This window comes from Necator americanus, chromosome X (assembly GCF_031761385.1).
Source record: "Necator americanus strain Aroian chromosome X, whole genome shotgun sequence".
Classification (NCBI taxonomy): Eukaryota; Metazoa; Nematoda; class Chromadorea; order Rhabditida; family Ancylostomatidae; genus Necator; species Necator americanus.
The window spans coordinates 17,265,001-17,286,612 of NC_087376.1; the positions used below are offsets into that span (position 1 = coordinate 17,265,001).

A 21,612-nucleotide genomic window follows, 5' to 3' on the forward strand; every position below is an offset into this window, starting at 1 on the left:
GTTTGAATTACTGGTTTCCATTCCTTGCAACTTACTACCTCATAGCCAGTCTGAGAGTTCTTCAGAACATGGGCAATTCTCAGAAATGTGCATGCTGGAAATTGAAGGGAGCAACCGTATGTTATACCACTGCATGTATTCCAACAAATTGAGTTCCCCGGGTATGGAGATGATGTTTTGAATTCAGGAACTATTTCTTCTAGCTTAACTCTACTGCAATTAGACTGTGTGCAAGATCCTATTTGCGAGCATTTTGTTGTGTGGTAGATCTTGAGTTTGTCTTCCTAGTGAAAAATAACGAAACTTTGGTACACGACAGTTTGATCGGCGTCGAAGTTATCTTTATAAGTCCGATAGTTTTGTTATCATGGTTAATTTGAATACAAATATTGGTTGATTCTATTGAACAGAACTTCTTCATTGTAGCTACAAGTGCAATTTTTGCTTTCAGTTATATACTAGATCTACATTGTGTCGCATATGTCCATGCTGACAGATAATCACCTCGCCTCCTAGTGTCAAGAGTGTGACACAAATCAATAAATTGGGCGGTGTATTGATTGGGTGCGGATTGAAAGTTCTCATTGGAATTGTTTCTTCTTCCATTAAGGAATTTCGAGTTCCTTTTCTCTTTGCATTTCGCGTGTACTTAATTAACCAGATGATCAGCGTGATGCTAGTGATCGAAGAGTAAACTAACATTGTTAGAGTGATTATAGCTCCATGTGGCCAACAATGAGGATTATCTATAAGATCTCTACTCATTAGAGAGGCAGATTTCTAGCAAAAGTCTGGCGGTTCGCACTGCATAGTCGAGAAAACCATTGCGCTCCCATTTTCAGATCGCAACGTAATCGTGCTATTTTCATATAACGATGATTTTTCCAGCTCAAATATATGTTTTCGGTACGTTAGACATAATTCCGCACACTGTGTTTATGCACATCTAGACAAGTATACACATATCTGTGGCTACTTTAGCGCTATCAACTGTTTGTCCTGTGACAGCACATGAGAACAACTCAATAAAGTGCAACGAAAGGGGAGTAGAAATAGTGCCTCGTACATCAAGAATTGAGCTGTGAAGGATCCATAGAGCCAGCACTTTTCTGTAGTCGAGGGCCCGCAAGACCGCGGGTGTTGATCTCCGGATTCTCTTTAACAGCGTCAAGAATGGCGGAGCCGACAGTGTGAGGGCGTCCCGACCGGGGCTTCTCTTCGAAGTCGGTGTTTTCGCTTGCGAAGCGAGCGAACCAGAGCTTGACAGTCCTGGTGGTAGTGGTGCCCTCGCCCAATCTGCTGTTGATGTTGCGGGCTGCAAGCTTTAAGAATGTTCTATAAGTACAACATGGTGCAACATGGATTCCCAAAGAGTTGGAAAGTTCTGGAAATTTGCAAAAATGGGTGACAAGACTTTCTGTCCAGCCTAATATTTCTTAATGGCTCTAGATGGTTGGGGTATCCAAGATCGTTGTCTTGCCAGCACTGTCTGTTCCTTACCGCAGGGAGCGTTCCATGATGTAGGTCATGATTAGCCTAGCTAGTTCCGAGTCATCTTTTCAACTTATATGTGCACATATGTACTGACAAACTTCTAATCCTTGTAGTGAGTTATCAGTGGTGTCTATATTATATTATGTATGTTTATCTTACTCGCAGCACTTTATATTAATAGCCATTACATTACTATTTATTATATTAAATTACTTTGATTTATTAATTGAGCGTCCAATTTGTTTCTTTAATTCTGTTTATTATAACTAATGTTTCATTGCTGTATGAGGTGATGAGGTTTACTGGTGGTTGAACAAATTGCTAACAATGTAAGAAGAAGTCATTTGAATTTAACACCGAATACGTGTAGCAAATACTCGAAACAGGCTACTCCTTATTAAATGACTTCTCCAATTAAGTTTTCTAGTCTCTTTTGAATTGAATTTTTCTGGCTACGTGGAGTACGCAGAAGGTAAGCTGTTGGATATTGCCGTAGAGAATAGACTTTCTTGGAGGTAATGAACATTGATACCCACAATTATGGAGCTCTCCTGCTTAAAAATTTCACTCCTTTACCATTAATTTTCAAGAAATTAATCTGCTTACTTGAGTTTACTTGAGTTTACTTGAGTTGCGTTCCTTGGTGCAAGAATCAATCTTCAAGCTTAGGTTTCGGAGGTAAACCAATGTTTGATCTGCAGTATTCAATATTATTACAATAGGCTTCGGACGTCGACTGTTTTCTTCGACAAAACCTCGTGGACGAAAGTATTTCCTACATACCTTACAATGTAAAACTTCGATGATAGAATAATGCCTCACGAATGAACGCTCAGGCGAATGAGAATTGTCGCACTACATTTCAGGCAGGAAAAAAAAACAGCTGTTTATGATAGCTCGCTGGATCAGCGAAATTGGTTGCTTACTATAGTGGTCCTGGATACGACAGAAAGAACTATTCAGACCACAACTAGCATGAACACCATCTAGATGGGTTTGAGTTGTCAACATCAAATTTTGGTGTTGATAAAATATGGAAATTAGAAGATGAAATGAAAATGAGCGAATAAAAAGTTTAAAAAATATATGAACATATGAAGGTTGTGTGCCTAGTCTCGTCTTGGGGCCGCGTATACGAGTCTGATTGCTACCTGGTGGCACTGCTCTAACTAAACGCATTCAGGCGTGCGAGTGTACGCATTGGGAACGTACGAGCTATATAACTTGCACTGTTATATGGCGAAAGATTCCCATACATTGCGAAAGTGCTGTCGTCCAGCACATCGCCAAAGCCCATAACCTCAGAGATCAACTGCCTGAAGGGAGCATGGAATCTTTGGCAACAACCATTCGTTTCGTCACACTGAACTACCGGACACTATCGGGTGAACTCCAGCAAACCGCCTTGTCCAGGCCTCTGCAAGTGCCCCTATCTCTGTGTGCCCTTTGTTGCAATGCAGGAAACACGCATGAGAGATCGGCCCGTCATCAGCATCGAAAATTACACCATATACTGCGGCGATGCTGATGAGAGCAAAGTAGGTGGCTGCGCGATAGCTGTGAGAAACGATTACAAGAACCTGGTGGAGTAATTTGGCTCAACGTCGTCTAGTTGCGCCCTTCTACGACTGCGGGATCGCAGAGGACGTAAACTCTGGATCGTAAATGCTCACGCATCTACGGAAACCGCTGAGGACAACAGTAAGGACCCCTTCCATGATGAACTCAATGCGTTGATGTCTAAAATACCAAGCCAGCAGGTGGTCATTGTCGGAATCGACGCAAATGCGAAGATGGGACTCCAACAGCAATCCGATGTGCTAGGAAAATAGTATTATCCAGTGGAGCACACGTCGGACAACGGTGACCGTCTAGTCGACTTGTGACAGACGGGCCTCATCATCGCTTCCACGTTTAAGAGGAATCATCGACGCCATCAGCTCACGTGGCAGGGGTCAACCCTTTTAAAGCCTGAAGAGAGCACAAGCAGAAGATGAGGACTCTTAAGCTTCAGCTCGACTACGTTCTGGCGAGGAACATTCCTCGGTCAGATATCCGAAAATCTAGAACTGTTTGGGACGTCGCGTTCGACTCTAACCACCGTCCAGTTCTTCTCAGCTTCAAGATACGGTTCCACAAGAGAAGCCGAGGAGTTCCTCTTCAACCGAAAATCGACATGGCAGGTCTGAAAGACGATGAAGGCAGAACAAAATTCCGCCAACGTGTGTTTATTCATGTTGGAGTACGGACCAGGAAGAAGCTTAGCGATGCGGATTCCTTCACAAAGTGCATCCAGGACGCTGCAAGGGAAACGCTCCCGGTTCTATTGCCGCGGAAGAAGTTTGCCTTTGCATCTGCGGAAACAAAATCCACATACAATTCTGTATGTGTAGCGCGCAGCGCTGGTGACTTCAACCAGGAAAAGCATCTTAGAAGGAAGCTGCGTCGTCAACTGCAACAAGACCGCGATAACGAGTAGACGTCAAGAGCGATGGAGTTTGAGAAGGCGTGGGAGGACAGGAACCCGCTGAAAGCCTATGCTCTACTAAAACAGTATAGCGGCAAAATGAAAAGATGTTCTCCTGTCTTCAACACTGCCAATGGAGTAGCCGTCGGTGAAGCAACCCTTCCAATTTGGAGGGAACATTTCAAGACCTTGCTGAACCGGCTAGCACCGTCAGCTCCTGAACTCGAGCACGTTCATAGACCGACGTATGCGGTTAACGAGTCGGAGGTTCTAGTCTGTATTCAAAAAACGAGGAATGGAAAATCTGGTGGAGACGACGGGATTAGCGCAGAAATGCTAAAATATCTTCTTCCGTCTGAGATTCGTGAGATGACAAAGATCATACGTTCAATAATATGGAGACACGCTATCATAATTCCTCTTCACAAGAAGTTATCCGTCACGGACCCAAGAAATTATCGAGGAATCTCTTTGCTGCGTGCTATGTACAAGGTACTGGGGCGCATTATCCTGGACCGACTCATTAAACATCGCGAAGAAACAAAGCGTGTCGAGCAAGCTGGCTTTCGTCCTAGCCGATCTACGATTGACCAGGTGTTCATCGTCAGGAGAGTGATCGAAATCTGGCAGCGGTATTCAAAGCCAATGCAACTAGCGTTTCTGGACTTTGAAGCCGCGTTCGACTCTTCTCACCGAGGCTTCTCTTCTCAACGCGCTTCGCGCCGATGGAGTACCAAGAAATTTCGTTCGCTTGCTTGATGACATGAATCAACAAAGAACTGCTGCACTTTGAACACTAGCCGGATGTACAACATGTTTGTGGTGGTAACTGGAGTAAGACAAGGGGCAGTGGCAGGACCCTTCCTGTTCAATTTCGACATCTATGACACTATACGAAGAACGGCCGAGAAAAGTCAGTTTCCTGCCGACATTGTCTTAGCACCATCAGGGTGCCCCTTGATTGATCTCGAGTACGCCGACGATGTTGTTATATTCGCGGAAAGCAGTACGAAACTTCAGCATGTTGTCAATTTTGTACCGAAGCTGGCTGCAGCCTGTGGACTACGTCTACGCGCTGATAAATGCAAGCAGATGTAGATCTCTTCGAGACCTCGAACGGGAATCAGGGTAAACGGACAACCGATAGAACTCGTCGATGAGTTCTGTTACCTGGGTTGTACGCTGAAGAACAACGGCAACTACGAGAGAGATGTTCAGCGAAGGTGCGCTAAGGCCACTTCTGCATTTAACTCCTTAACGAAATGCCTGTAATCGATCCCCATCACCAAAGAAGTCAAGCTGCGAGTCTATCTATCCGCAATTCGTCCCATCATGATGTGCGGATCGGAGACTTGGGCAGAGCCATCAACGGTAATGGAGAGGCTTGATTGCACGGAACGAAAGCTGCTTAGACAGCTACTTGGCTACTTTTGACCTAGGGTAAGCCATAATGATTATCTTTACGCAGAAACTAATGTGGTATACCGGCGGATGACACGTGGAAGATAGCAACATCTTGCATCGCCATCGAAAGTGGCTAAAGTAAATCGTCTTCGCTTCTTTGGTCATATATTAAGGAGACCGGCAGATCGCCTTGTTCAACGAGTTTTGAGGAGTTTGTCGGGTTTGAGCTGGAAGAAGCTACCTGGCCGAAAACGGAAGTTCGGGACTGAAGTGGTGAAGGAGGACCTGAGGACACTCGGCGTGGATAGGCAGTAAAGGGGAGACGTAAGTTTTCGCAGAATATAGAATAACGACGAATGGATAGATTCTGTGCAAGCTCTCGCAGAATATCGAGATGGTTGGGCAGAGTTGTGTTCAAGGACGGAACACATCGGCGAAGATGCGGGTAATCGCGTCACGCGATGACATCAGCCCGCCGATTAAGTCAAGTAAGTCAGTGCCTAGTCTCATGAAAGAATTTCTTAAACTCTACATGAATAAACAAGTGGGAAGTTATGCAAATTTGCCTTTATTCTACTTTAAATTGCTATTCTTAGGTGATTGCTGCTGAAGGTGAACAAAAAGCTTCAAGATCTCTTCGCGAAGCTGCGTCTGTGATTGCATCTACACCAGCTGCCCTACAACTACGATATCTTCAAACGTTGAACAGTGTAGCGTGAGTGACTATTGTTTAAATAGTTCTCTCTTCTATATTACAGAAATAATCCCACTTTTATCAGCAATCGCCTTGATGATGCGTTTATCATTATAAAAATAAGGATTTTATATCACAATTCTGGTCATATACGAACATCACTATGATAAAATAGAAATGAAATGGCCTTTTTTCCATTGATTCAACAGAACTTTTGTATTCCACAGTACTTTCCTTCTTTTTCTGTAGTGTTTGTCCTGTTTAGTCGCGGGTCCACTTTTTTATCAGTACAGGAAATTCCATCCGTGTGCCTGATAAGGACAGTGAATGAAAGATAGCTTCATGTCAGTGTGAAATGTATCAAGCGCTGACAGCCTTCTTCTCAGTCGGGTCTCTTCTGAGTACGTCTAATTTTATTCCGATCTTGCAGAGTGTAGTTGCCATACCGCGGGAAATTCCGAGGCGACGAGAAGACCCATGAAAATCCGTGACGAGATTGACGTATTTTCTGCACCATGGAAGTCACGTCTAGTCTCTGCCAGTTATGGTCGTTGCGGATGTGGTAGAGGCAAGTGACGCCAATCATCCATCACAGCATCTCCTTTTTTTTCACTCCAGGACGACCTTTCATTTAGTTGGTCGCAACACAGCATTTGGCACCACAGAGACTACTGGTCGAATGTCGTTTTTATGCACCTTTGACCTGAGACGGTCACCCATCCTCTTGTCACAGACCACTTTGGTATTTTATCAGCATAATGCAGCAGTTGGTGGCGAAACCGCACTCATTAGTGGACGGATGAACAATATCTCGAAATGTGCAGTTGATTATGAATTCAAGATCTTCATGTTTTGAGAAAGTAGTCGAATCGGCCTCTAATTTGAGCAATGAGCCGGATCGCTCCCCATTTTTTCACATAGGTGGTCGTGCTGTGCGTTCAGTGCACAGGTATCTTCTTTTCCGCAAAGACCGGGTCCAGAAACTGTGTTAGCCAGTTTACAAAATTTCAATACTATAACACGAATGGTTCAGGAACGGATATCTGCTGGACTGACTTTCATAAAGACAGAGCTAGGAGATATCGAAAAGAGGGATGGATAGGATATTCTTTTGCTGCGATTCCGCAATGTTATTACGCTACAGTTCCTTTAGCACTTCCTTTGCCCATTTGGAAGCGTCCATATTCGCCATCGGCGCTGTTGCAATTTGAAAAATCTTCAGCCTAAGGTTCACTAGATTTTGCCCGTCTCTTTGCCTTTTTTTTGCAAATTTTTCAGATTGTTTTCGTTGGGAAAGGCGTGGTAGAACAGCTTTTTTCTACGAGCGTTCGTTTTTACTTTCTCCGTCACGTCATTATGGTCACGTCTGCTTCTTTATCACTTGACGATAAGATTGAGTTGTACCGAGTATTGTGCGGGCTACTTCGACCATTTTGGGACTTGTGGGATGCTATCGCAACATCCTATGACCATGAATTCAATTTGATTCCTAGCACTGCCGGTGTAGAAGGCCATCCTACGACTCGTGTACTGCGAAGTATTTTCGGCATTTAAGGCGGGTGTCCTTGGATAGATGGATTGTCCTCTTGTGTTATTGATGACAAGATAGTGATAGTAAGCGAAATCCAGGACGCGCTCGCCACCCTAGTTATACGTGCCCTTGCCGAAATTACCACGACAGCTATTGCTGTCCTCCATTGCTCCACATTTCGTTCAAATCCTCCTTGACTACACTTCTGTCTTCTGGCATTACTTCAACGGTTTTCTCATCGAGCAACTCAGACCACTTGAATGATGTACGCTAAGAAGTAGACCGGCGATTTATAAATTTGCAATGACTAGTTCCATCTTATGGTCGTTGAAGCATTCCACTATTGTGAACATGTCTCGAAGGCTTGGAGGCACTTACGCTCATTCCTTTTCTGGCATTTGGACCAATGTTACACAGAACTTTGAAGCCAGACCTAATATCGTTCGCCTTGTTACCGGAATATCTTGATGAATGTGCCGTTCTACTGCGGCTGCTGGCTCACACGAGCATTCGGACAGCGGGCTAACGTTCGCGACTTTGGCTTAGCCAAAGTTGTGGGACTGTAGGACACGTCTAGTTCCCTCCGAATGCCGCCTATCTTAAACATCGAGGAGTTTTGAATATTTTTGACACTCACCGACGTCCGCCACTGCGCCTCGGCTCTGTCATTTTCTGGCACGACGCAGCATTTATATACCTACATCTTTTGGCTCTGTCAGCCTTCGATCATTTTAGCTCCTGCTGATCTTCGAACTTGTCGAGCGGGCGCAATTAATCCTTCCATTTGTTCCGATCGCGTGCCAGAGTCGTACAGTGGCTTCTCCTTCCGCGTGGGACACGAAGAGCATCGAATTTTTCCGTGAAGGATTTCGTGAGAAAATCTCAGCATCGGATCGGTGGACTTCCTGTAGTGTGCTGTGAGCTTAATATCGCGTGGAACCCACTTGCTCATTGCTCTGGTCTAACGGTGGTCGTTAAAGAGCATCACGTGTCCAACCCGGCTTATTTTGCATTCCCTGGTGAACGCTGCGGCGTCTCCAATCTTCTACGCTGACGTAGGAAAAATTTCCAAACCTGACCCTCACTTGTGAAGCGGGAAAATAGTCCTAGCATCACTCTTTCGATTGAGCGTTTAAAGACGCTAACCGCATTTTCTTCCTGTTTGCGAAGTGCCCAATTTTCTGAAGCATAGGTCAAAGCAGGAAAGACGGCGTTTTTAAAAATGTTAGCACGAAGCCGGGTGTTTTGGTTTTCTTCCCAACATCCTCTCCGGCCAAGCTCGGCAGTCAGATCGTTCTTCATGTTCATTTCCCGACCCAGATAAACGTGCCTGGTGCATTCGGATATGTTCTTTCCGTTGAGCGTAAATGATGCATCCGAGACCCTAGCGTTTCGCATGAACATCTCTTTTTTATCATATTCAGCTGAACCTGAATGCCGATGCATCCACATGTTTCATCGGATTGGGCCACCATTCGTTCTGCTTAGCTGTTGCTAGATGTTAACAGAGCGATCTTTTTAGAGAAGTTTATAGCGACATAGCATTTAACTAGTCGGTGTTTAGAACGAATTTTCTGAATTTTTGACTGTTTCCATATGTCTTTTAGTACTGTCCAACATCGTTGTTGTGTTGGCGAACTGTTTGGTAGAAAACCCTGTGAGGTAATGTTGGTTTCCGTGAAGTAAAGGATAGCCTGAATAGTCTTTGCAAAAACCGTGCTTACGCTTAACAGAACAGAACTGCGTATGCTATCCACTGATTAGTCGAAGTCAGTAGAAGAAGTTTTATAGAATTGCACTTCTGCCAAATGGCTTTTGCCCGACATATGCTACTTATGCCATCCTATTCTTCGTAGGAACAAAAGGTTTCTCACAGTGTCTTCCACTGAACAGTTCGGCAGTACACCAACTACACTGCACGGTTCTGCGATACACAGAAATCTTTTAAAATTTAGCCAGATCTTTTTGAACTTGGTCTGGTTAAATGCGGTTTGATGCGTATATACTTCTTCAAGAATCTTAATATCAATTCTTTCCGCAGTTTTCTTAAGTCAGTCATTTCCAAAAATCTTTACGACAAATTTTTACTCTTAGAAACTCCAACAGATTTTAATAACGCTACTTGGAAGAACATTGTAACCGACAACTGCTTTCTTGTTCTTGCACCCAAAGGATGGACTCTGATAATTAGCTTTTGCGCATTTAAATCTTCTTGCTTTTATCTTGGATGAAACAAAGAAACTTGTTAAAACAGTGAAGAACACGATAAAAGAGAAACAAAAGAAGGCAGAATTAATGCAAAAACTTCAAGAAGTGAAAAATTGCTAAACTTTTGCGCCTCCGTATATAGATGTGTACACTTCATGCAGACATATACATGATATATATACTAGATATTTTTGACAGCTAAATTTTTGACAGCTAACTGTGAATACTGAATACGATTTTTCTTCTCTCCGATCTTCGAGCACAGCTTCAAGTAGTTCAAGAAAATGCTAAGTAATCCACCTTCAAGATTGGCCCAAGGTGCACATTAGTTCTATTCCCAAAAGTATAAAGAATGGGATTTTTTGAATCATTTTATAGCCTATTTACCCTCATCTTAGCTAAACTAATTTCGCTGTGCATGTTTCGAGTCTTGCTCTATCATTTATTCAAATATTGCATGATTTTATTTAAAAGACAACTATTTAATATGACCCCTTACGACACTTCTCTTGCTTCCATCTCCTTCTTACGGACCCTTTGTCGAAATTGTGCGTTTTACACTGCTGCCTTGTAGACTATGATTTTCGGAACTAAGTATTCTATAGCTGCTAGCCTTCATTATAGCCTCCAAAAGTGTTCCGAAGGTGCATTATTTCTCTAAATAGTCTGAGCAGCATGAAAAATCACGACTCTTGGCTTTTTTGTCTACTACACCAATAGATTGCACGCGCACAGCCTTATTCTACAGTCGTGAAATGAGGTTGTGCGTGTACAACCCATTGGTGTTTTAGTTGGTTTCAGGCGGCAAAGACAATGGAACAATTTTTTGAACCCAATCCACTTCTTTCTCTAGTGAAATTACGCCACTCTGTAGGTAAATGGCACTAGACGCTTCAAGGTTCCATTGGTAGCTATGTCAATGGTATTCTGAAAACGGTGTTGGAAGTCCAGAACTGTTGTACCATTGAAAACTACCACTTGTTTTTCTGATAATGTTACTCACATTTCAGAGCAGAAAAGAACTCTACGATTATCTTTCCGTTACCTATGGAGCTGGTTCGACATCTGATCAATGGATAAAAATTTCAGTATCAAATTGAATAAAATGTCTTCGTTGTGAAGTCCTTGTGATTCTCGTTCCACGAATTTCTCGGGAAGCTCTTCTTCAGAATAACCAAAAAAATTTTTGACCAATGTCCGCAGCTCAAAAAAGACCCTTTCTGAAAGTAAGTACATACGTTTGCAATACTTGACTTTGTCGATTCATGATCCACAAAATACGCTCCGTTGTCCCCTTCCCTCTCTTACCTTCTTTTACTCAATTTATTAATAGTCGTGTTTGGTTTGAACCTCTTTCACTCGATTTATTGCTGGTCGTGTTTCGTTGGAACATTGGCACTAATGTCGGGCAGCTTTCTTTTACCTGTTCCGTATATTATATGTTTATGTAATATATGGAACAGTTTTACATATTTATATTTTGATGAAACTATAGAATATGGAAATGTTGGCGCTCAAGGCTTAAGGAATTCAAAATCGTTCGCCCAACCCAAATTAAATGCACCATACCACGAATCTGACGTGGTGAAAGAATCCGAGAGAAAAGCTGGAGATGGGGTTGTAGATTGCGATATCTGGAGTGGTTCTGCTCATCTCTCGCTAAGAGATCGTAAGAAAAAAACTGCGAACTGCTTTACTTCTTACGAGGTACGTTAGAAAGCTCCTCTATGCAATGTTCTGGTCCCCTCAGCAGCATTTTCATTGATTTCACTTGAAGAGGTCGGTGAAAAGAAATAACTGATATTTGACCGCTCGCACTTTGGTGCGGTGCGTGTGCAGAGATGGCGCAATGCAACTGATTTCGTAGGAGGGAACGCCGCTTTGCGCACTTCTTTCACAATGATTGGGGAGATGAGGGGAACTACCCTGATCTCGTAATCTACAAACCATCTCTAGCTTTTTCTGCGCATCCACGTCACATTCTCGGGGTAGCTGCTTCTAAGCGGGTGCATGCAAAGAGTCTCCCGTAGATTTTCGAGCATGCCTCTGATCACGCCTTGCGCATTAGCGATGGATTGTACTCACCATCGTTGCTACCTAAATAGCTGAGTCTGCCTAACTAATGCTTATCAAATGTTGTATCACCGAGAAAGAGTTTTAATAGGATAGGGAAAAAATGAGGAAAAGCTGGTCGTATGTATATAAAATAGATTCCTAGAAGAAGGAAATCTGTATTTGTGGGAGAAGAACCATCTGTAGGACCACAAATGTAGACTCGAAGAGTATTGTATCTTTGAAGGACTTCATAAAAAGGTCTGGCCATCGGATTCGCGGTCTTCATGTGGTGCTTTTGATGTCGTGCGGTCTCCGATCGCTCACAGTTCTGGTCAAACGGCTGTCGTTGAAATGCATCGCGTTTTCGCCTCATCTAATTTTGCTTTCCTAAACATGAGCGGAAGCCTCTCTGATCTTCAATCGGTGACATAGGAGTGAACTTCGAACCTTCAACGTAGAAAACTTCACTTGGGTAGAGCATCACTTTTTAAATGAGGACTTTGTGACGCTGACGCTCTTCTTGTTTGTGAAACGACCAGGGTTCTGAAATGTAGATCAAACCAGAAAGAACGGTGGTGTTCAATAGGTGACCACGATGCAGGATATTCTTAGTTCTTCACTACATCCTCGATGCTCTTATATGCACAAAACTCCATTCGTTCCGCTTGGTTGATCCTTGATGTTATCAAAACGATGTTATCAGCAAAACGAAGATAATGTAAATGCCGAACGTCAACTTTCGCTCAAATGTTATCCCATTCCAATTCTCGCATCACGTTCTCGAAAGTGGCACAAAATATTTTGAGTGAGATAGCTTCAACCTGTTGAACCCCTCCCTCACGTTGATTGCGACATTTTCGTAGAATGGGAGAATTTTGATCGTGAAGTGGCTATGAAACTCATCAAACATCTCTATGTATGGAGTAGCGACGCCTTGGTTGTCCAAAGCCTCCGTGATCGCTTCAGTCTCAACTAAACCAAAGGCTTACTTCAAGTCGATAAAAGTGAGACACACCGGCATATTGTACGCCCACGATCACCTTGATCACCTTGACCCCCGTTGATCTTTGAACTGGTCGAGCGGGCGCCAGTAATTCTTCTATTTGTCCCGATCGCGTGCCAGAGTAGCCCAGTGGTTCCTCCTTTCGCGTGGGACACGAAGAGCATCATATTTTTCTTTGAAGGACTTCGTGAAAAAATCTGACCATCGGGTCGCCGGTCTTCCTGTAGTGCGCTTAATATCGCGGGGAACCCAGTCGCTCACGGCTCTGGTCCAACGGTTGTCATTAAAGCGCATCACGTGTCCGACCCACCTTATTTTACTTTCCTTGGCAAACGCGGCGGCGTCTCTAATCTTCGATCGCTGATGTAGGAGAGAACTTCGAATCCCGTCCCTCACTTGCTCGAAACGGGATACTCTTAGCATCACTCTCTCAATTGCGCGTTCAATGACGCCCACCGCATTTTCTTCCTGCTTGCGAAATGCCCAGGTTTGCGAAGCATAGGTCAAAGCAGGAAGTACGGTGGTGTTGAAGAGGTGAGCACGGAGCCAGGTGATCCTGGTCTTCTTCACTACATCCTCGATGCTTTTATACGCTCCCCAAGCCGCTCGTCTCCTCCTGCCCAGCTCGGGGGTCAGGTCGTTCATCATGTTCAGTTCCCGACCCAGATAAACGTAGCTGGTGCATTCGGATATGTTCGTTCCGTTGAGCGTGAATGGGGCATCCGAGACCCATCCGCTCCGCATGAACATTGTTTTTTGTAGGTTCAGCTGAAGACCCATGCATCCACATTTTTCGTCGAATTCGGTCAGCATTCGTTCCGCTTGGCTGATGCTAGGTGTTATCAGTACGATGTCATCAGCAAAGCGCAAATGGTGTAGCTGCCGACCATCAACTTTCACTCCCATGTCGTCCCATTCCAACTTTCGCATTGCGTTCTCGACGGTGGCTGTGAATATTTTGGGTGAAATTGTATCACCCTGTCGGACCCCCTCTTCACGTCAATGATGATGTTCTTGTAGAATAGCGAAATTCCGGTCGTGAAGTCACTGTACAACTCTGGAAGTACCTTTATGTACTGAGTAGGGACACCTTGGTTGTCCAAGACTTCCACGACCGCTTCCGTCTCAACTGAGTCGAAGGCCTTCTTCAAGTCGATAAAGGTGAGACAGAGCGGCATCTTGTACTCTCGTGATACCTCGATGAGTTTCGAAACAGTGTGAATGTGGTCAATCGTGCTGAATCCTTTTCGAAACCCTGCTTGCTCGCATGGCTGTCCTTCGTCCTGGACTTTTTCAATCCTATTAAGGATCACTCTTGTAAAGAGCTTGTAGATGACGGACAATAGGCAGATTGGACGATAGTTGCCGAGGTCGATCCGCCGAGGGATGTGGATCTCCCTTTTTATACAACAACACGGTCTTGCTGGTCTTCCACTGTTTAGGAACCTTGCATTCCGACAGATAACGTGTAAAGAGCCTCGCCAGGGTGTTGATGAGTACTGGCGGAAGGCTCTTCAGGTGTTCTGGTCTTATTCTGTCGAGACCGGGTGCCGTACGATTACTTACCGACATAATAGCATGTCGTATTTCGGACGGGAGAACCTCTGGAATGACTTATCCATCTTCCCTCAGGTGGTGAGGAGGCAAGTGGACATGGCTGTCGAAGAGATCAGAGTAGAATTCGTAGGTGATTTTCTCCATCCCTCTTCTCGATACAATGGTTGTTCCCTTCGGGTTCCGGAGAGCAGTCATCCTTGTCTTGCGACTGGCGAAGTCTTGACGGGCACAGCGGATGCTTTTCCCCGCCTCTGCAGCTTCAGCCAGTACTTCTGCTCTTCTCTCTTTAAGGTCTTCCTTTATCGCCTCTCTGCAAAGCTTTGCGAGCTCGGACGTGAGTTCTTGGTTCCCTGCGGCTCGTGCTGCTCCACGCTGGCGTATCAGCTTAAGAGTTTCAAGAGACAGGCGTCTCTTGGTGGTTTTAAAGCTCTCAGCCTTCTTCGCGCAGTCGTGAAGGTGTTCAATAAGCCGGTCATATTCCTCGTCGATGTTGTCCATTGCGGAATCTTCCCAAAAGCCGGCTAGCGTAGCGAAGAGATCCCAGTTGATGATAGTCCTGGAATTTCTCTCTCTGAACTTGGCGGCTTTCTCCACTCTCCTTGTGAAAGAAAATCTTCCTCGGAGGAGGCGATGGTTCGATCCCGTATAGAACTTTGGTACAACAGCGACATCCGTCAGGCAGAACCTTTTATTGACGATGATGTGGTCTATTTCATTACGGTACCCTCCACTGGGTGACTCCCACGTCCAGCGTAGACATGAGGGCTTCTGGAATTGCGAGTTCCCATGGATGGTCTTAGTCGTCATGATGAACTCGGAGAGCCTCTCCCCTTGGTCGTTCCATTGTAGGCCGTGGGTCCCGATGTGAAGTTCCTCCGGCGTTCTTCTTGGGCCAACTTTGGCGTTGAAATCGCCAATTATGACCTTGTAGAAGGCATGATCTTCTCGGTAGAACTTCTCCAGGTCCATGCAGAAAGCTTCGACTTCTTCTTCTTCTTCGTAGCTTGATGTTGGAACGTAAGCGACGAAGATAGTCAAAGCTGGTGTTGGACCACATCTTCTCATCCGCAGACGTCCGATTCGGGTCGTAAGTTGTTCGAAAGAGTCGATGTTCTTTGCCGTTCTCGTGTTGACGAGGACGCCAACTCCACCAACACCTCTGCTGTCGCATGTTCCTAAGAACAGTTCTTCTCCAGTTTCATATACGGTGTTGAGAGGGTGACGTCATCTCGTCTCGGTCAGTCCGATGACGTCGTACTTGATCTTCTTCGTCTGCATCATCAGATCTTCGATGGCTGCTTCCGATGCAAGCGTACGTGCGTTATAAGTACAGATCGCCATCCTAGTCCTTTTCCGTTTCGGTAGCCTATATGACTCCTGCAACCCCGTCCTACCTGGCGCTACTGTACCAGGCTTTCCTCCGGAATCAGGAGACTCTTTTCTATTATTGTGTTTTGCATGAAATTCAGAACCCATGAGCAGGTTGCAAGCCTCTAGTCCCATGAGTTTCTGGGAGAACTTCCGTTCTCCCGGAGTGGACATGTGGAGCTTATTTGTTGGAGGCGACTCCAAACCGCCTCCCTTGCACCTCCCAGTCACTTGATTGCAGGCTTTTGGCCGGACCGACGTGCGGGATACAAGGATGTCATGAGTCAGTCCTGGCTCAGCAGAAGCAGGGAGTCCATCCCCTGAATCCACCCGCGTCTCTGGACAAGCACAAGGGCGCTTTTGGTCCGCGATTAGCCCCCTATCAGCCACCTGGGGACGCGCCACGTAGCCTCGCGACTAACCGGCTGTGATCCCTCTAGTGAGGGAGATCCGTGGTGAACAACATGTTCACGTCACCACGGATCTTCCTCTAGTGAGGGAGATCCGCGGTGACGTGAACATATTGCTTGGAAAGTGGAATGATAGTTACAGGTTCGTAATGTACATGCTGTTGCCAACATTTTGATACCTCTCACAGATATAGTTTCGAAACAACGTAGATGTTGGAATTTTGGCTGAAGTATATTATTTATATTATATTTATATATTTAGCCATATTTGAGCCCCAGAAACGACCGAAGTTAGCCGTTAAGAGAAGTTCTGTTTTGTTAAAGGTGCAGAGAATCTTTTTTTTTGTGCAACATCTGCGCTTCTGGTTTTTCTTGTTACGCAAGGTTTTCGGTTTTTTTTTTCGCGGCTTGAATTGCATCCTCATTCTTTCTCATTATTTATTAATATATATATATATATTGATATACTTAAAGGTTTGTAAATAGTTATCCAACGCAGCATCTTGTCTGCCAGCATAACAATTTATAGAACAGCTTTTTGCTTTTGAAATATTTAAGAGATCATCATCACACTTCCCGGGTATGAACGGTTTTCGCCTTCTCCAATGTTATATACGGGATTTATTGTCTTTTCTCGGCCAGTCCAACGTCGTCGTACTTAATCATGCTAGCTTGAATTATTAGGTCCTGAATGGGCGCGTTGTAAGTATAGATGAGTATCCTAGTCCTTTCCGTTTTGGTAGCCTAAATGACTCCTGTAAAACCTTCCTTCCTGGCGCCATCGTACCATACTTTTATCTAGAGTCAGGAGACTCTTTCTTACTACTATGTCTCGCATACAATTTTGAAACAGAGGGGTAGGTTGCCAGCCTCTAGCCCCATGAGTTTTGTCCCGTGAGAACGTTGCGTCCTCCCAAAGTGGACAAGTGAAGCTTACTTGTTGGAGTCGACCCCAAGCCGCCTCCCTTGCACCTGTAAGTCACTTGATTGCAGGCTTTCGCTCGGACCAACGTCCGGGATACAAAAATATTGTAAGTCTGGGACCTGGGACAGCAAGAATAAGCGGTCCGTCCCATGAATCTACCTACGTGTCAGGACAGGCACAAGGTCGCTTTTGGTCAGCGATTGCCCCCTATTCGCCACCTAGGGATGCGGCACGTATTCTCGCGACTAACCGGCTCTGATCCCTCTAATGAGGGAGATCTGTGGTCCACAAAATCCAATCCTATAACGCAGCGAGTTGATTGACACAAAAAATAACGTCGGTCTACTTGACATTTTTAAATATCTTCTAGAAACCCCGGAAATAAACGGTTTTATAGAAGTGGAAGAAACGTTGAACAACTTTACCGCTCGAAAACCGTTCATACCCGGGAAGTGTGATGATGATCTCTTAAATATTTCAAAAGCAAAAAGCTGTTCTATAAATTGTTATGCTGGCAGACAAGATGCTGCGTTGGATAACTATTTACAAACCTTTAAGTATATCAATATATATATATATATTAATAAATAATGAGAAAGAATGAGGATGCAATTCAAGCCGCGAAAAAAAAAACCGAAAACCTTGCGTAACAAGAAAAACCAGAAGCGCAGATGTTGCACAAAAAAAAAGATTCTCTGCACCTTTAACAAAACAGAACTTCTCTTAACGGCTAACTTCGGTCGTTTCTGGGGCTCAAATATGGCTAAATATATAAATATAATATAAATAATATACTTCAGCCAAAATTCCAACATCTACGTTGTTTCGAAACTATATCTGTGAGAGGTATCAAAATGTTGGCAACAGCATGTACATTACGAACCTGTAACTATCATTCCACTTTCCAAGCAATATGTTCACGTCACCGCGGATCTCCCTCACTAGAGGAAGATCCGTGGTGACGTGAACATGTTGTTCACCACGGATCTCCCTCACTAGAGGGATCACAGCCGGTTAGTCGCGAGGCTACGTGGCGCGTCCCCAGGTGGCTGATAGGGGGCTAATCGCGGACCAAAAGCGCCCTTGTGCTTGTCCAGAGACGCGGGTGGATTCAGGGGATGGACTCCCTGCTTCTGCTGAGCCAGGACTGACTCATGACATCCTTGTATCCCGCACGTCGGTCCGGCCAAAAGCCTGCAATCAAGTGACTGGGAGGTGCAAGGGAGGCGGTTTGGAGTCGCCTCCAACAAATAAGCTCCACATGTCCACTCCGGGAGAACGGAAGTTCTCCCAGAAACTCATGGGACTAGAGGCTTGCAACCTGCTCATGGGTTCTGAATTTCATGCAAAACACAATAATAGAAAAGAGTCTCCTGATTCCGGAGGAAAGCCTGGTACAGTAGCGCCAGGTAGGACGGGGTTGCAGGAGTCATATAGGCTACCGAAACGGAAAAGGACTAGGATGGCGATCTGTACTTATAACGCACGTACGCTTGCATCGGAAGCAGCCATCGAAGATCTGATGATGCAGACGAAGAAGATCAAGTACGACGTCATCGGACTGACCGAGACGAGATGACGTCACCCTCTCAACACCGTATATGAAACTGGAGAAGAACTGTTCTTAGGAACATGCGACAGCAGAGGTGTTGGTGGAGTTGGCGTCCTCGTCAACACGAGAACGGCAAAGAACATCGACTCTTTCGAACAACTTACGACCCGAATCGGACGTCTGCGGATGAGAAGATGTGGTCCAACACCAGCTTTGACTATCTTCGTCGCTTACGTTCCAACATCAAGCTACGAAGAAGAAGAAGAAGTCGAAGCTTTCTGCATGGACCTGGAGAAGTTCTACCGAGAAGATCATGCCTTCTACAAGGTCATAATTGGCGATTTCAACGCCAAAGTTGGCCCAAGAAGAACGCCGGAGGAACTTCACATCGGGACCCACGGCCTACAATGGAACGACCAAGGGGAGAGGCTCTCCGAGTTCATCATGACGACTAAGACCATCCATGGGAACTCGCAATTCCAGAAGCCCTCATGTCTACGCTGGACGTGGGAGTCACCCAGTGGAGGGTACCGTAATGAAATAGACCACATCATCGTCAATAAAAGGTTCTGCCTGACGGATGTCGCTGTTGTACCAAAGTTCTATACGGGATCGAACCATCGCCTCCTCCGAGGAAGATTTTCTTTCACAAGGAGAGTGGAGAAAGCCGCCAAGTTCAGAGAGAGAAATTCCAGGACTATCATCAACTGGGATCTCTTCGCTACGCTAGCCGGCTTTTGGGAAGATTCCGCAATGGACAACATCGACGAGGAATATGACCGGCTTATTGAACACCTTCACGACTGCGCGAAGAAGGCTGAGAGCTTTAAAACCACCAAGAGACGCCTGTCTCTTGAAACTCTTAAGCTGATACGCCAGCGTGGAGCAGCACGAGCCGCAGGGAACCAAGAACTCACGTCCGAGCTCGCAAAGCTTTGCAGAGAGGCGATAAAGGAAGACCTTAAAGAGAGAAGAGCAGAAGTACTGGCTGAAGCTGCAGAGGCGGGGAAAAGCATCCGCTGTGCCCGTCAAGACTTCGCCAGTCGCAAGACAAGGATGACTGCTCTCCGGAACCCGAAGGGAACAACCATTGTATCGAGAAGAGGGATGGAGAAAATCACCTACGAATTCTACTCTGATCTCTTCGACAGCCATGTCCACTTGCCTCCTCACCACCTGAGGGAAGATGGATAAGTCATTCCAGAGGTTCTCCCGTCCGAAATACGACATGCTATTATGTCGGTAAGTAATCGTACGGCACCCGGTCTCGACAGAATAAGACCAGAACACCTGAAGAGCCTTCCGCCAGTACTCATCAACACCCTGGCGAGGCTCTTTACACGTTATCTGTCGGAATGCAAGGTTCCTAAACAGTGGAAGACCAGCAAGACCGTGTTGTTGTATAAAAAGGGAGATCCACATCCCTCGGCGGATCGACCTCGGCAACTATCGTCCAATCTGCCTATTGTCCGTCATCTACAAGCTCTTTACAAGAGTGATCCTTAATAGGATTGAAAAAGTCCAGGACGAAGGACAGCCATGCGAGCAAGCAGGGTTTCGAAAAGGATTCAGCACGATTGACCACATTCACACTGTTTCGAAACTCATCGAGGTATCACGAGAGTACAAGATGCCGCTCTCTCTCACCTTTATCGACTTGAAGAAGGCCTTCGACTCAGTTGAGGCGGAAGCGGTCGTGGAAGCCCTGGACAACCAAGGCGTCCCTACTCAGTACATAAAGGTACTTCGAGAGTTGTACAATAACTTCACGACCGGAATTTCGCCATTCTACAAGAACATTATCACTGACGTGAAGAGGGGGTCCGACAGGGTGATACAATTTCACCCAAAATATTCACAGCCACCGTCGAGAACGCAATGCGAAAGTTGGAATGGGACGACATGGGAGTGAAAGTTGATGGTCGGCAGCTACACCATTTGCGCTTTGCTGATGACATCGTACTGATAACACCTAGCATCAGCCAAGCGGAACGAATGCTGACCGAATTCGACGAAAAATGTGGATGCATGGGTCTTCAGCTGAACCTACAAAAAACAATGTTCATGCGGAGCGGATGGGTCTCGGATGCCCCATTCACGCTCAACGGAACGAACATATCCGAATGCACCAGCTACGTTTATCTGGGTCGGGAACTGAACATGATGAACGACCTGACCCCCGAGCTGGGCAGGAGGAGACGAGCGGCTTGGGGAGCGTATAAAAGCATCGAGGATGTAGTGAAGAAGACCAGGATCACCTGGCTCCGTGCTCACCTCTTCAACACCACCGTACTTCCTGCTTTGACCTATGCTTCGCAAACCTGGGCATTTCGCAAGCAGGAAGAAAATGCGGTGGGCGTCATTGAACGCGCAATTGAGAGAGTGATGCTAAGAGTATCCCGTTTCGAGCAAGTGAGGGACGGGATTCGAAGTTCTCTCCTACATCAGCGATCGAAGATTAGAGACGCCGCCGCGTTTGCCAAGGAAAGTAAAATAAGGTGGGTCGGACACGTGATGCGCTTTAATGACAACCGTTGGACCAGAGCCGTGAGCGACTGGGTTCCCCGCGATATTAAGCGCACTACAGGAAGACCGCCAACACGATGGTCAGATTTCTTCACGAAGTCCTTCAAAAAGAGTATGATGCTCTTCGTGTCCCACGCGAAAGGAGGAACCACTGGACTACTCTGGCACGCGAGCGGGGCAAATGGAAGAATTACTGGCGCCCGCTCGACCAGTTTGAAGATCAACGGGAGTCAAGGTGATCAAGGTGATGTTCACGTCGAAAAGCGTATATCTTTTCGGCAAATTACCTCGGACTCAGCCTCGCTACTGTTTAGCCGCAGATAATGTTTTCAAAAAGTGTTTCAATAATCAGCTTCAAAAATCCTAGTTATTGTTCAATCGACTCGTGATCTTGCGCTCACGAGTCGATTGATGATGC

At 45.5% G+C, this 21,612-nt stretch overlaps 11 protein-coding genes across 18 annotated transcripts; 7 read left to right on the plus strand and 4 right to left on the minus strand.

The window, feature by feature from the left end:
- Positions 1–1,067: 1,067 nt before the first annotated feature.
- Positions 1,068–3,262, minus strand: RB195_023733 (uncharacterized protein; the record flags this gene model as incomplete). Of its 2 annotated transcripts, XM_064211263.1 has the most annotated exons (4): positions 1,068–1,315; positions 2,707–2,810; positions 2,896–3,051; positions 3,168–3,262. In XM_064211263.1, the coding sequence occupies 4 exons, from the start codon at positions 3,260–3,262 to the stop codon at positions 1,068–1,070; spliced, it is 603 nt and encodes a 200-aa protein (XP_064067143.1). The 2 variants fall into 2 exon arrangements, with proteins under 2 accessions (XP_064067143.1, XP_064067144.1); XM_064211262.1 differs by lacking the exons at positions 2,896–3,051; positions 3,168–3,262 and having other exon boundaries at positions 2,707–2,791.
- Positions 3,263–3,487: 225 nt separating this feature from the next.
- On the plus strand, positions 3,488–3,973 carry RB195_023734 (uncharacterized protein; the record flags this gene model as incomplete). The annotated part of the gene is made up of 1 exon (XM_064211264.1): positions 3,488–3,973. One exon carries the CDS (start codon positions 3,488–3,490, stop codon positions 3,971–3,973), a length of 486 nt encoding a protein of 161 aa, XP_064067145.1.
- Positions 3,974–3,985: 12 nt separating this feature from the next.
- Positions 3,986–4,720, plus strand: RB195_023735 (uncharacterized protein; the record flags this gene model as incomplete). 2 transcript variants are annotated; one of them, XM_064211266.1, is made up of 1 exon in its annotated part: positions 3,986–4,720. In XM_064211266.1, one exon carries the CDS (start codon positions 3,986–3,988, stop codon positions 4,718–4,720), a length of 735 nt encoding a protein of 244 aa, XP_064067146.1. The 2 variants fall into 2 exon arrangements, with proteins under 2 accessions (XP_064067146.1, XP_064067147.1); XM_064211265.1 differs by having other exon boundaries at positions 4,061–4,720.
- A 45-nt stretch (positions 4,721–4,765) lies between these two features.
- Positions 4,766–5,059, plus strand: RB195_023736 (uncharacterized protein; the record flags this gene model as incomplete). The annotated part of the gene is made up of 1 exon (XM_064211267.1): positions 4,766–5,059. The coding sequence occupies one exon, from the start codon at positions 4,766–4,768 to the stop codon at positions 5,057–5,059; it is 294 nt and encodes a 97-aa protein (XP_064067148.1).
- A 700-nt stretch (positions 5,060–5,759) lies between these two features.
- On the plus strand, positions 5,760–10,878 carry RB195_023737 (uncharacterized protein; the record flags this gene model as incomplete). Of its 2 annotated transcripts, none has more annotated exons than XM_013437607.2 (3): positions 5,760–5,909; positions 5,962–6,080; positions 10,809–10,878. In XM_013437607.2, 3 exons carry the CDS (start codon positions 5,760–5,762, stop codon positions 10,876–10,878), a joined length of 339 nt encoding a protein of 112 aa, XP_013293061.2. The 2 variants fall into 2 exon arrangements, with proteins under 2 accessions (XP_013293061.2, XP_064067149.1); XM_064211268.1 differs by having other exon boundaries at positions 5,827–5,853.
- A 2,074-nt stretch (positions 10,879–12,952) lies between these two features.
- RB195_023738 (uncharacterized protein) lies at positions 12,953–14,428 on the minus strand (the record flags this gene model as incomplete). 2 transcript variants are annotated; one of them, XM_064211270.1, is made up of 3 exons in its annotated part: positions 12,953–13,834; positions 13,924–14,139; positions 14,198–14,428. In XM_064211270.1, 3 exons carry the CDS (start codon positions 14,426–14,428, stop codon positions 12,953–12,955), a joined length of 1,329 nt encoding a protein of 442 aa, XP_064067150.1. The 2 variants fall into 2 exon arrangements, with proteins under 2 accessions (XP_064067150.1, XP_064067151.1); XM_064211269.1 differs by lacking the exons at positions 13,924–14,139; positions 14,198–14,428 and having other exon boundaries at positions 12,953–13,786.
- Positions 14,429–14,470: 42 nt separating this feature from the next.
- RB195_023739 (uncharacterized protein) lies at positions 14,471–15,478 on the minus strand (the record flags this gene model as incomplete). The annotated part of the gene is made up of 1 exon (XM_064211271.1): positions 14,471–15,478. One exon carries the CDS (start codon positions 15,476–15,478, stop codon positions 14,471–14,473), a length of 1,008 nt encoding a protein of 335 aa, XP_064067153.1.
- On the minus strand, positions 14,471–15,955 carry RB195_023740 (uncharacterized protein; the record flags this gene model as incomplete). 2 transcript variants are annotated; one of them, XM_064211272.1, is made up of 2 exons in its annotated part: positions 14,471–15,588; positions 15,808–15,955. In XM_064211272.1, the coding sequence occupies 2 exons, from the start codon at positions 15,953–15,955 to the stop codon at positions 14,471–14,473; spliced, it is 1,266 nt and encodes a 421-aa protein (XP_064067152.1). The 2 variants fall into 2 exon arrangements, with proteins under 2 accessions (XP_064067152.1, XP_064067154.1); XM_064211273.1 differs by lacking the exon at positions 14,471–15,588 and having other exon boundaries at positions 15,638–15,955.
- A 2,422-nt stretch (positions 15,956–18,377) lies between these two features.
- On the plus strand, positions 18,378–19,862 carry RB195_023741 (uncharacterized protein; the record flags this gene model as incomplete). 2 transcript variants are annotated; one of them, XM_064211274.1, is made up of 2 exons in its annotated part: positions 18,378–18,525; positions 18,745–19,862. In XM_064211274.1, 2 exons carry the CDS (start codon positions 18,378–18,380, stop codon positions 19,860–19,862), a joined length of 1,266 nt encoding a protein of 421 aa, XP_064067155.1. The 2 variants fall into 2 exon arrangements, with proteins under 2 accessions (XP_064067155.1, XP_064067156.1); XM_064211275.1 differs by lacking the exon at positions 18,745–19,862 and having other exon boundaries at positions 18,378–18,695.
- Positions 18,855–19,862, plus strand: RB195_023742 (uncharacterized protein; the record flags this gene model as incomplete). Its single annotated transcript, XM_064211276.1, has 1 exon — positions 18,855–19,862. The coding sequence occupies one exon, from the start codon at positions 18,855–18,857 to the stop codon at positions 19,860–19,862; it is 1,008 nt and encodes a 335-aa protein (XP_064067157.1).
- Positions 19,863–19,904: 42 nt separating this feature from the next.
- Positions 19,905–21,518, plus strand: RB195_023743 (uncharacterized protein; the record flags this gene model as incomplete). Of its 2 annotated transcripts, XM_064211278.1 has the most annotated exons (3): positions 19,905–20,135; positions 20,194–20,409; positions 20,499–21,518. In XM_064211278.1, the coding sequence occupies 3 exons, from the start codon at positions 19,905–19,907 to the stop codon at positions 21,516–21,518; spliced, it is 1,467 nt and encodes a 488-aa protein (XP_064067158.1). The 2 variants fall into 2 exon arrangements, with proteins under 2 accessions (XP_064067158.1, XP_064067159.1); XM_064211277.1 differs by lacking the exons at positions 19,905–20,135; positions 20,194–20,409 and having other exon boundaries at positions 20,547–21,518.
- Positions 21,519–21,612: the final 94 nt, after the last annotated feature.